Below are 14,058 nucleotides of genomic sequence, written 5' to 3'. Positions count from 1 at the left end.
GTAAATGAAGAAAATATTTAATAAAAAAAAAAGAAAAAAAAAAAAAAGAAGCTACTGCATTAAAACAGCCAGGGACAATGACATGACAACTACAGGGGGACATTCGGGATGGTGTGGCTGGGACTGTCGGAACTGCATCATGCATGCATCATGCTCACTGATGGTATGGTCTGAGAGATGCATCCTGGGGTGATGCTGGCATGGTGTGGACATCACAGAGTGTACTTACACAAACCTGAAGGTACAGGCCAATCACTCGATGCAATCAACAGACAGTAAGAAGCTGAGGATGCAGCTCAGAGGGAAAGAGCTTGGCTAGCATGCAAAAGGCCCTGGGTTTAATCCCCAGCACCACAAAAGAAGAAAAAAAAAAAAGAGAGATGCAGTAAATAAAAGATACATAAAACTGCTGCTGCATAACACATTCAGGTATTAGAATAAACGTTTAAATAAGCAGATGCACAGTTTGAAAGTCATTGTTAAAGTACAGTACAGCAAATTCATAAGCCGGCGGTGACGCAATCATCAAGTTATGGGCTAGTCACAGGAGAACTGCTGTACTTTTGAATGCCTGGTCGGTTTATTTACACAAGCATCTCCATAAACAAGTGAACAATGTGTTTCACTATGATGCCTGTGCAGTCACCAGATGATAAGGACTGTCACTTTCCCTCTAGTCTCAGAGGACCACTACTGAACAAAACATAGCTAAGCAGTGCCTGCCTATTTATAGAAGAAGTGTCCTCTGGGAACAGCATGACAATTGCTGTCTTAAATCAGAGCAGCTGTGATCACCCATAGGAGATCCCACCAAGGAGCTGGGTCTATTAACATCGCCTTGAAGCAGGAGGGGACAAGGGTCCTTAAAGGCTCGACACACTCTCCTGCTTCGTTCAGCTGCAGGCTAGCACTGCAGGTGATAGTGTGCACTGGAGGGGAAGGCCGACTAGCGTGGGGACTGAGAGATGCACTCGTGCTGAGGTGGAGTTCTTCACACCACAGCTGCCTCAGTGCCGAGTACTCCCCATACCCACGTTGGCTCACCAACCTGCACATGTATGGAATCACTGCTTTGACCTGTCAGTGCCCTGTCTGCGGTGTCTCTCTACACCTTCCCGGGCAGAGTAAAGCAAGGACACTGTGGGAGAGTCAGAAGTGATTGCTCTGACATCAGTTACTCTAAGACAATGATTATCAGAGTCTCCTGGCTGCAGAATGCCGTGTGTCTATCTTCACCATAAAATTGTCATACATCTGGAAATGCAACGAGGCATTGTAACTTCAAGATGCTCAAAGGCTACTTACTCCAGCACAGAAAGTATTATACATGGATCAAAGACCCAATACAAGAGCTGAAATTCTGAAACTGGTAGAGGTAAAATACTAGAACATATAGGTGTAGACAGGGAATGTCTGGAAAAGATTCCAAAGCAGGGAAAATAACTCTAGGAACCTACAAATGTGATTACACGAAATGAAAATGCTTCTGGGAGAGTGAGAAGGATCAGTGGGTAAAGGCACTTGATGCCAAGCCTGATGACCTAAGCTCACACTCTGGGACCTACATGGTTCAAGAAAAGAACTGAGTTCAACAAATTGTCCTCTGGCCTCCAAACACACGGCATGGTGTACACACAACACAAACACACACACAGAAACACACACTCTCTCTCTCACTAAATAAATGTGATTAAAAAAAAAACTTTTAAAATTCTTCCACATAGCAAAATAAGTAATTACCAGAGTGAGGAGACAGCCTATAGAACAGGAAAAAGCCAAAACCAAAACCAAAACCAAAACCAAAAAAAAAAAAAAAAACCCCAAAACCCCAAAAAACCAAAAACCAACAACAAAACATCTTTCAACTATACATCAAGGAATTCATATCTAGATACTAAAAATATAAAGAACTGGGGGAAAAAAAGCCCTAAATATTCCACACCCCCCCCCCCCCCCCCCCCCAGTCATTGAGTCAGTAGACAGGCTGATGAATTAAGGTGTGGTAGCATGGGCTTGTAATCTTAGTGTCTGGGCAGCAGCAGGGAAATTAGGAGTTCAAAGTCATCCTTCATACATAACAAGTTTAAAGCCAATCTAGGGCACATGAGTCCCTGTGTCAGAACAACAACAAAAAATACAAACAGCCAATAAAACTCTGAGAAAGTATCCAACATCCTTAGCCATCAGGGAAGTGAGGATTGAAACTGCTGAAACTGCCATGAGAGTCCATCTCATTGCTGCTACAATGCCCACTTAAGATAACAGAGGAGAAATGTGGTGGGAAGGTGCTATGGAAGCCAGTGTGGGGTTCCTCATAATCAAACTAGCACTACCAGATGCCACTGCTATAGAACCCTTGGTCCATACCCACAGGGTTCAAAGTTATATCACAGAGATACACACATGAATCTTGCTGTACAATTCACAGCAGCTAAGAAACGGATCAAAACATGTCTACTAACATATGAATTGACAAATAGACCAGACTCAGTATATGAAATACTGAATACTTTCTCTTATATGAGGAATCTAGATTTAAATATACTTGTGCTTGTCTGTGTGTGCATGTGTGTACGGGTCAGGAACTGGAATGAGAGGAGGACTATGGGAGGGAGACAGAAGGAAGAGATCTTAAGTCAGAGGACAACTCTGGATTCCAGGGGTTGCCTCAGGTTGTAAGGCTTCCACAGTAAATGGCTTTTATCTGAAGGCCGGAGACAGACTGATTCTGCAGTGTGTGTTTCACATAGGTCCCCCTTCTTGCATCCGCGGGAATGCTCCAGCCATTCTGTGCGAGCATGGGCCTTCTTTACTCTTGCCACCACCTCTACCGTAACATTCCCAGCACACCCATTCAGCACATAAGATGGGAAGTTAAGCCTGAATTTCAGATAGGAAACAATGTTTTTGTACAAGTATATCGCAAATATTTTGTGTCCTATCTGGAATTCAAATTTAAAGGGATGCCTGTACTTCTGTTTACTAAATCTGGTAACCTCATTATCCAGCAATTTCCCACTTTTCCAAATTTCCATTTTAATTATATTTAGAATCATAGAGATTAACATTTAATTATCCTCTTCTGTAGGATTTTTGTTTTGTTGCTGTTTTAAGCATTTAAATACTTGGTAGAAGGATTCAAATATTAGAATTACAATGAAGATCTATTTACAAAGATTTTCTTACCCAGCTGTTATGTGTAAAACTGAAACACAGAAACAGTAAACTGTTCAGCAACAGAAGACTTGAAAAGACTGAAACATTAAAAACATTGCCACACATAACCATGGACTCATTGATTGATGCATCTGAACTAGGACCCACACAGGTGTCCACACACCCACAGCCAACAATGCACACTGGAGAAAAGACAACAGCTTCAACAGCTGGTGCTGGTCAAGTCAGAGATTTGCACATAGAAGAATGAAGGACTACAACATAAGCTACGATGCCCATAAGCTGACAGAAGAGAATACACTTGAACTAACTCCCTGGAGCAGGAAAGAACTTTTTGACCAGGACCCTTATAGAGTTGGCATTAAGACCAAGAAATTGATGAAAGGGATGCTGTGAAATGATGAAGCTCCTGAACAGCAAAGAACACCATCATCTGAGTGAGGAGGCAGCCCACAGAACACACAAAACTCTTTGCTATCCACACATCCATCAGAGGTACCAAAAATATACAAAGAACAAGAACAAAACAACATCCGCAAAAAACAGTAAAAAGGCAACCAATTAAAAAACAAGGCATGGAACTGACCAGAGCATTCTCAACAGATGAAATACAAATGGCCGAGAAACACTGTTTTAAAAGTTTAATATCCTCAACCATCAAAAATGCAAATTAAAACTACTTTGAGATTTCACTTTACTTGAGTTGGAATGGCCTAGATAAACCAAACCAAACCAAACCAAACCAAACCAAACCAAACCAAACCAAACCATGAAACATGCCGGTGTGGATGTAGGAAAAAGGGGCAGTTACTGATGGTGGGAGAACACTAGAAGTCCTTAAAGAGCTAGAAATAGATCTATCCATGATTCAGCTAGACCACTCTGGAGTGTATATACCTAGAGGACTCTAGGTCCTACTTTGTATCCCACCTGCTCATCAGTGTTCATTGCTGCTCTATTCACAAATGCTGGAAAGTGGAAACAGCTTAGATGTGCATCAGTTAATGAGTAGATCCTGAAAATGTGGCAACGGACACGATGGAATGTTACTCAGCCATTCTCGGATAGATGGACGTAGCCAGAAACAAGCATTCTGAGTGGTGTGACTCAGACCAGAAAGACAAACATGTTTCCTTTCTCTTGTAGAAGTTAGCTGTGAATCTTCAGATAGCATGTTTGTTTCACTTAGAATATCCAGGGAGGCCAGAAAATTAGCAAGGGCTCCAGGGGTTCAGGGAGAATGGACTTCCAAGGGAGGGGAGATCAGGGAAGAGAAAGGAATACAGAGAGATAAATAGCAGGAAGACTTTCCAAAACAAGTCAAATGGATAGCTACTGCTATAGAAGCTTCCTAACTTACACATATGTACACATATATACTTAGAAGAGTTAAAATGGAGATGGGCAATGACAATGTGACAGTACCCCTGCCACACATTACAGGCTAAGAAATAAAAAGCACAGTGCCAGGAATGGGTTACCCCTTTGGGAGCTGTTGGCCACACACACTACTAGAGGTTACTGTCAGTGTTATTTGCTATCCTACAGAACCTGATGAAAGACCCTATTGCTGAAGATGCTATGTATTTGAGTCACATAACATGGAAATATCTGGCTTGGAGCTGATCTGGAAGCTTCATCCCCACTGAGTAGGTTTCAAAGTGCTGAAAGGTGCTATGCTTGCTACTAGAGGGAAATCATCTATTTTACCAGATGGGTACCCTGCAACTACAATAACGGCTGGCCTGGCACCACAATGACGCAAAACATCATGGAGTACCCTACCAATATGGATTGAAGTCCTGCTCCACAAAAGGAAACTCATATCCAGTGAGATTATTGGGTCAAGGATCTATGGCTAGACAAACCATAGGCCTAGTGGGGAACCTACGAGCATTATGCTGCTAAATACACACAGTATTAAACCTACTCCGAATGATGTACCAGTATCTTTCAACTTTATTCTGGGAAGTTTTTATTTGCAGCAGACAAGGACTAGCACAGACCCACAACAGGCCAAGGTGCAGAGAATAAGAGACTGAAATGCTCAGCCTTAAGTGAGACAACCATATCACATTCCCTCCTCCCAAGGCTCAGATATCAGTGCAGAAGAGGCTGTGGAAAAAGCGTAAGAACCCGAAGCAGTGGATGACTACAGGGTAAAAGCGCCTTTTACACAGCGGGGCAGCTGCACATATAAACTCAGGGCATAAATGAGACTTGTGTGAGCTCAAGCCAGATTAACTCCCACAATGGGCAAGGCAGGTGGACATGAAGTCCCACCTCTAGACCATGACTTATTGGTGACTGGTAGCTAGTGGAAGAGGGGCTTCAGTTTTCTCTAAGGTGGTCTCTGGTAAGCCTGCCATGCTCCAGTGGAAGGCTACAAGTCCAAGGTCATGTTGGCTCCTCCCTGAGCATCAGCTCGCATGGTACCAGAAGATGCTATGAAAGCTCTGAGGGAAGGAAGCAACCAACAGTCTTACCCGGCTACGGCACCTATGGTCAACAACAATGACAAGTGTGGCACAACAAGACAACAGTGCAACTGGATCAGGCATACCTTGTTGGTAACCAACAGTTCTAATTGTTCTAGTCAATAAGAAAGAAAGCATGCCTGATTCTAGAAACACAGCCAGCACCCAGGGCTGCATATGGGCATCTTGAAGTTTCACGTAACAAAAGAAGATGCTCGAGACATAGCTTAGGGGCTAAGTGCACTGGCTGCTCTTCCCGAGGACCTGGGTTAGATCCCCACAGCCACATGGCAGCTCACAGACCACCTGCAACTCTAGTGGCTAAGGGTTCTGAAACCCTCCTCTGGCCTCCATGGGTACCAGGAACACAAGTGTCACAAAGATAGGTGACACACAGGCAAAACACTTACACATATTTAAGGAGAAAAATGAAAACCGAGTTAATACAAGTCTGATAGCAAGAGCAGAAAGAGATGAGACTATTTCTAGCAAGGGCTTGGCTCTACCTAGGCATCCCCACTCCTAACGTCAATGGCACAGTTTTTATAAACCTCCATTCTTCCATTTGCTGTTAAGAAATAACACTATCGGCTCCTCAGCTGGGATAATGTTGTTTAGTAACTGTATCTTTTTTTGACTATTATTGGTCACCGGGATGTTCTCTGCAACAAGCATAAGTTATCCTAGTTTATTCTGCAGTACTACTTGTGGCCCAATTCCAAGTTCTACATAACATGAGGGATAAACTCTGACTCCAGCTTAGCAGATGTAAAGTCTGATTACCAGGGAGTAAATTCAATTCACTCACTCCTGACAGCATTTCCCTCCTGGAAGGTGGCAGGGAACAGAGGGGTCAGTTTTTGTATTAATGCCATGCTCAAGAGAAAGGAAGCCTGTTGTACCTCATGCAGGGAATTCTTTTTCTACAAACTATCACTCTAAGCTGGATTTATCTATTAAATTAAGAATACCCTTCTTACTTATTACAAATGAGAACTGATACCTACAAATAAGCCACTGCAAATTAAATATTAATTTTTATTCAGGTTAATGATGGAAACCGAATGTTGTTTCTCAAAACGAATTATACCTAGAAAGGAAGAGTGATAGAACAGAAGTGCTACTCGGGGCTTCAGTAGGAGGATCATGCGTTCTAGACCAGCCTGGGCTACCTAGCAGGACCGACAGTGGAGAGATGGTATCTATGAGGCCTTGAAAGTAGCCAATAAAAACCCTAAAGGAAGTTGCATTTCTGAATGAAAATTTCAACATCCTCCTATGGAAAACATGGAAAGAATCCATTGTGCCAGAGCCCTTGAGCTAATACTCAGCATTGCAAAACAAAGAAATAAAACAACAGAAAACTAACCACTGAATATAGGGACAACTGGTAAGCTTGGATATCTTGTATTTCTTACATTCACGCTATAGGGGTAGAGTATGCTAGTTATTGAAACCAGAGATGGTAAGAGCTGGTTAAATGTTTTTGATAAAAACCAGACTACCAAGCCTGAGCTGAGCTCTGTATTGTGAATTATAGTGAAGACTTCTATTTAAAAAGTATTGTGATGAGTAAGTGACTGTCTTCTAGAGGGCATCAGAGCCCTGGAGTGTGGGTTCCAGGAAGTTTGTGAGCCACCTAACATAGGCCCTTAGAAAAAGCAGCAAGCACTGACTGCTCAGACACATCTGCGTTCTCTGCAATGTTAATATTCTCAAGTACGTCTGAGTGCCTTGTGCACAGCACAGACTATGATCTTAGTAAACTGTGGTCAAAATCATTAAGCACATTTAGTAAATAAATGTAACAAACGTGAGCATGTAATCCCCAAATAAATTCTTCCTTCTATAAATGGCACTGGTCCTGTTGCACAGTTACACCTAGGTGATGAGATCCCATCCTGTAAGAACCCCGAGCAGTGCAGCTTGGTGAGACTCCCTTGGCTGGGGATCGCATGGTTCTGCTGGGAAGCTGAGGTGCTCTATTCCACAGAGAGAAGACACCGCAGCTGTATGTACGTTCAGGACCCTCCCTGAACTAGTCTTATTCATCTCTCCACTTAGCGATTCCTGAGTTGGGTCCACCACAATAAACCTATAACTGTAAGAAAAGTGCTTTCCTGACTCTGTGAGACATTCTAGCACATTGATGGCTTGCACAAACCTGGAACCCCAGTTTACAAGATCCTTACTGAAAGAAGAGGATCATGCGAGTCCCTGAACTTGTATTTAGTTGAAATGTAGGTGGTGGACTGGAGGCTTCCAAAGTTTGGTTGGAGTCTTAAGTAGAGGCAGACCTATAGAGGATTGAGCTTTTAAACCTGTCGTCTATTGCCAGGATAAAACACCATGACCACGGCAACTTATAAAGGGAAGCATTTACTTTGCTGCCTCAGCCCCATTGAGCCTCACTGGGAAGGAGCACAGTGGCTGGGAGGCACGGCTCTGGAGCAGTAGCTGAGAGTTGCAGTTGGTTCAACAAACACCAGAGAGAAATTCAGAGCTAACTGGGAACGGTGTGTGCTTTTTGAAATTTCACTCCCTACCTGGTGTGACACACCTCCTCCAGCAAGATCACACACACATCCCAATCCTTCCCAAACAGTTCCACCAACTTGGGAACAAGTATTCTAATATATGAGCCTATGGGGCCCCTTCAAATTCAATCCACCATACCCGTAGAGTTTTATGTCACTTCTACTAGTGATTGTCAGAAATGAACTACAGTCTACACAGCTAGGATGAAAACAAAATTCAAAAACAGTGATGAGTAATGAACAAGAAAAAGCAAGGTGCTGAGATGTGTCTTAGTCATTGAGCACCTGTCTAGCATGTGCAAGCAAGGCCCCAAGGAGGAAAAAGCCCACAAGTCTACTTTGCACACATTATTAACACCTAATGATACAGTGTAGAGGTCTGGAGAGTATTGTGTTCATTTTTTTTTTAAATCTTCAAAAATGGCAGAGATGCATATGTTCCTATCTTATCTTTACCTACAGAAGGTCTCACTTTACTTTAGGGTTGTCTCAAATTCAAGAATCCACCCAAAGGCTTACCTAATGTATATCTATTTTATGAAAGGAAAGAGGCATAAATTCATAAATAAATAAATATTCAAAGCCCATGTAACTTAATTTTGTTACATTGAATGTATAAAGCAGTCAAAATGAGAATTGGTATTTTAGTATCTAAATTATTTTCAGGATTTTTATTACAGTCTAAAGCAGAGATACATTTAGAGAAACTGAGTTCCACCTTTGGAACCAACAGGGAAAGAAAAGAACAAATTCCCCAAACTTTAACCTCCACATACATGCCTTGGTGTACACACACACACACACACCACTTTAAAAGGAAAACACAAAACACAAAATCATTGGTATAAAAAGGTAATCTTAAGATTGTAAATACTTTTAAGATCAGGCAGAGGCAGATGGATCTCTGAGTTTGCGGCCAACCTGGTCTACAGAGTTCAGTTCCAGGATAGCCAGGGCTACACAAACAAATCTTGAAAATAAATAAACAAACAAAGTAGTAACTAAATGATATCATATTTGTAAAAAACTAATGTTTTCTAAAATGTGCAAAGGACTAAAATCTTTTGAAAAAGGAAAAGCAAATTCCTCCACTCCTTAGATGTTCTGTAATCCTTACTACTTTTCAGCTGGTGGGAATATAGTGAAGTATGAAAGTCAGTGTATGGACGAACATAGTCTTTGCAACAGAAAACAGATGACCAAGTAATTATAATTATAAAAGTAATTATAAAACAGCATAAACGTTATAACGACACACAAAGCAATCACATTCCAAACTGATCTAAAGCAGGGGAAGGAGAGCTTCTGCCAGGTAGAGCTGAGGGGGTGAGCGCAGGACAGGGGTATTTACTGCACATGAACTGTGGGGTGAGAATGTTAAACAAGCACAGAATAAGGACTTTTTTCATAATTACGCAATGTTTTAAAAAATAAGCAAAAAGAGATGAATGCCCTAAGATGATCACTTTTAATCTCTGGTATAGTAGTAGTAGTAGTAGTAATAATAATAATATATTATATGAAATTATTATAATTATATATTATTTTAGTAATATAAAATTTAATAAAGAGATGTAATAATATGCTAATTATAACATGTCATATTACAAGTAATGTGTGATATTATTATAATAAATAATAAAAATTATTGCTTCTTCCAAGACAAGGTTTCTCTGTATAGCCTTGGCTGTTCTGGAACTTGCTCTATAGACCAGGCTGGCCTTGAACTCAGAAATCCGCCTGCCTCTGCTTCCTGATTGCTGGGATTAAAGGCATGCCGCACGGCTGCCTGGCATCTGGCATTATTTTTTTTAATCATATAGAAACAAATTAGTTGGGAAGAACAGAAAATTCATCTTAATTCAGTTTAATTTTCATAAAAGCAATGAATATTTGGAAATAAAGTGACATTTTTACTGTTCTAATGAATGTAATTTGACGGCAATGTTTTAGAAGCAATTTATAATCAAATACTCAAACATAAGCGCTAGGAGCATAGCTTTGACAGGCCTCTTGCATAGCATTCGAAAGGGTTTGGCTTTGATCTCCAGCACTGCAAAAACAAAAAACAAAAAAATCAGAAACAGGCATTGCTGTTGAAGTATGAAAATATATATGAATCATTTGGAGAGGAATTTGGAACTATCTATAAAACTGTGTAAGTACTGTTCCTTTGAGTCACTATTCCCACTTCTAGGAATTCACCCTGAAATAGTACCTCTAGTAATAAAAAAACACAGGTAAGCAGTTGTTTAGGAAAGACTTGTTTTTACTGTGAGATTCTGGGACTGCCTTAAGAGCTCACACAGTGTGTTCATACAATGGGGAACCATTTGGCTTTAAGAAGCAAGAGATGCTGTGGAAGGATAAAGACATAGTTGTTAAAAAAAAAAAGCCAAGTACAAAGCAGACCTATATATACTGTGCAGCTTTCTATGAAGCAAAGAACTGTGTTTAAAGAAACACATGAATTACTGAGATTTAGAAACATGCTTAGAGCTGTGGCCTAGCTGATAGAGACCCTGCCCAGGAGTATGAAGTCCTGGGGTCGGTCCCCAGCATCGTATAAAATGGTGGGTATAGGCAGAAGGATCAAGGTGGTCTTCAGTTACATGGTGAAGTTTGGGTTACGGGAGAACCAACACAAAGCGGGCTTGCACTTAGAGAGGATGAGGAAAGAGGGAGGTGAGGGATGATGGGTGTGATGCTCCTGTTGGCCCTCCCGCATTCATACAGTACCACAGCAGTGGTTTGTGCACTAAGAACTACAGTAGTTAGGAATAAGAAATAATTTAAGTAGCCAAACACTAATTTGACAATATATCCCTAGGCAATGACAACAAAACCAAAGGAACAAAGCCAAAGAAAAACTACACAGAAACTCTGATCTGGACTTAGGTTGGGAAGTGCGGTGTCTCTGACTCAAGGGTTCTCACAAGGCTGCCACGAGTCTCTAGTCCTCATCTACAGACTGAAGACATTAATCCTTTGTCCTATGTGTCTCCCCACATACTACTCTGAGCAAGGGGCCCAGGAGGAACAGTAAGAGGGAGTGAATGGGGAGAACATGTTAGAAAGATACTACGTTCTGTGCTGACATTTCATTTTCATTCACTGTAAGTTTCTAGCACTAAGGGGTCCCATTTTCTTGGCTGCACTTAGAGTAACCTTAGGTTTGGCTGCATCACAGGCTCCCATCAGGAGTGGAGAGCTTTCTATGAACAGGCTTGGAAAGGTGACTTCCATCCATCATTAACTATGCACAGCTCCATTCCTCATATTCAGGTTGAAAGTGGTTTGGTAGAAGGAGAAACCATTTATTTCACAGTTTATTCTGAGTATAAAATATATACTGGTTTGATGGAGTTTCTAAAACTTAATAATTATATCTTTACAAAGAAGCAGAAAATCCTGACCAAAAGACAGTCTGTGAATGAAAATGTGTGTAGGCAAAGCATCGACAAACGTGTGCGGGTGATTGCATATATGTCTGCCTAGAAGCAGGCAACAAGCTGCCTGCTGCTCTTTAGGAAACCTTTTCTTTTTGAGACAGGATGTCTCGTTAGACGGAGAACTGACCAGCTAGCAAGGTTCTGGGGATAAAACTCAGTCCTTGTGCTAACAAGGCTTCACCGACTGAGTTCTTTTCCCTTTCTACTTAAACAGATTAGTGAGGATTGAAGAAACTGCTTAAAAATTTTAAAGATTAGCAGTGTAAACAAACAAAAATTAATGAACTCTCTGACCATTCCCAGCATCACACAATAAAAAACCGGAGGAAAGGCTCACAAATTCCCACTTGGTCTCATAAAGGATGACTGGAGGCTGGGGCAGAATGACTGCTGTGAGCCCAAGGCTAGCCTGGGCTACTGTGATACCCTGTCTTAAAGCTACCATTTAGGTTCAGAAGATATGGATCAAACACCTAAAGCCAAGTTTACTTTTTTCAAAATGTTCTGATGTCTCAAGTAACACGTGTCAGCTTCATCACCAAAAACGACTCAGCAACTTCTCAGTAACTGAACAACCACACCAGCAAACAGCAGACTTCTCTCCACTGATTTGTGATTCATTTATTACTAAACCACTCAGAGAGTGACAAGAGGGAGGGAGGGAGACATCTGAGAGAAAGAGAGGGAGGGAAGGAGGCTTGGGAGGAAGGGAGAAAGGAACACTGGAACCTGTAATACTAGCACTGTGGATGCTGAGGCTGGCCAACTGGGATGGAGTGAAACCCTGTCTTACCACCGAAAGCAGCACGTGTGAAATGACTGCATCGGAGAGAAAGCAACCTCAGCTTCCCTGCTCTACACTCTGAAGTCAGAAGCTTTAGCCCAGGACTCCCTGTAAAGACAAGGGAGTGCGGCAAATTCACCAGAGAAGGATCTGATGAGACAGAGCTATAGAATATCTTTATAAAGTTAAGTCATTTGTCAGACTCAAAATAGTACGCCCAGAAGGGGGAGGCTAATAAGCAATATATTATTCTCAGTACGTATGAAATAATTCAACAGAGCTCTTCTGGCCAATTTCAAGCTGTATTTCACCACCTTAAATATCTTAAAGTGCACTGTCTGGGTGATGTGCTGCTTCACTGTGGAATTAAGTGGTAACTCTTGACAAAGTAGTCATTACAGGAGATAATTGACCTTATTTGAGAACTGAGCATCCTGAGGCAAAGTTGAGTGTACTTAATCCTGGCAGGTTAATTATCTAGTGATTAGGAAACCTTAAAAGGTATTACTCTTAAGAACCATTTTCAAAATGACTCTATTCAAAAACTTCTTAATTTAATAATAATGAAAAACAAGAATAATCAAGTTCTTTAGTCATGTACAGGTAGACAATGACTACAAAGCAGCTGGTATGAGCTGGCATCAATAGATATAATTTATAATTACCTGCACGTAGAATGGCCTTTATTAAGCCGATTGCAGGTGAGTTTAGTTGAAAAATGATGCTGCTAAAGAAGATGTTTAAACTTTGAAGATGTTAAAAAATTAATCCAAAACATAACAGCTAAAGAGTTTACATCCTAGAGAAGAAGCAAAGCTTCTTCAGTCGATAGAACCTATGAACTCAGGCCTTTCATTTAAAAGTGGGAAATATAATACAATAATAGGGTTAAGTAAAGGTTTTGTTTTATTTAATTATTCATTCATTTATTTTTCTTACTTTTTTAAAAGGCAGGGTCTGGATCTATAGTCTAAGCTGGCCTTGAACTCTTGGCAATCCTCCTGCCTTTGCCTCATCAGCCATCACACTGGCTTACTAATCAACCATAATTGAGAAAAGAACATTAAGTCTCAATGCATGCTGAATTCCAGGGAAGGCTGTGGGACAGACAAGTGGTGGACTCTTGTGTCTGAACCCTGGAGTAAGTGGGTGGGAAGTATTTTGGGGGAGAAAGAAAGATTATTCAACTTTAGGAGACAATATACTTCTAAGACATGCTATAACATGGACAAACTTTGAAAACATTATGGGAAATAAGCTGAGGATGTTAGATAATTATCAAATGAAGCTAATTGTATGAGGTACTTAGTATGTGCAAGCTCTTGATGACACACAAAACAAGTGGCCACCAAGGCTGGGAAGACAGAATATGGGTGGAGCTATTATTTAATATGAATGGAGCTTCTGCTTGCGGGGAAGGGAAAACTGCAAATGGACCATGGGAAGGGGTGTGCAGCACTGCCAACACACTAACAGTGAACTGTACGCTGCAAAGTGGACGGGATGCTCAGCTCTGCTCCTTCCTGCCTTCCATGCTGTCTGCCTTTCCAGACAGGAGTGTGTAGTATAGTCCAGGCTGACCAAGAACGGCTGATTTTGTTTCTACCTGCCAAATACCCGGAGTACAGGCC

At 41.3% G+C, this 14,058-nt stretch overlaps 1 protein-coding gene across 4 annotated transcripts in view; it reads right to left on the bottom strand.

Annotated features, from left to right (window-relative positions):
- Adk (adenosine kinase) overlaps positions 1 to 14,058 on the bottom strand; it is a 395,996-nt gene that overhangs the window by 111,734 nt on the left and 270,204 nt on the right. For 2 of the 4 annotated variants that reach the window (XM_006518440.4, XM_030247610.1), the window contains exon 8: positions 10,043 to 10,244. The exons of the other annotated variants lie outside the window; for them this stretch is intronic. In XM_006518440.4, coding sequence (XP_006518503.1) covers positions 10,179 to 10,244 — 66 coding nt within the window. In that variant the 3' untranslated portion in view covers positions 10,043 to 10,178. Of the gene's footprint in view, positions 1 to 10,042; positions 10,245 to 14,058 lie in introns of those variants that run through there. 4 annotated transcript variants of the gene reach the window in all.

The sequence above is a fragment of the Mus musculus genome, chromosome 14, assembly GCF_000001635.26.
Source record: "Mus musculus strain C57BL/6J chromosome 14, GRCm38.p6 C57BL/6J".
NCBI lineage: Eukaryota > Metazoa > Chordata > Mammalia > Rodentia > Muridae > Mus > Mus musculus.
The sequence above is the reverse complement of the archived record's forward strand: the minus strand, read 5'-3'. Positions and strand labels throughout refer to the sequence as shown.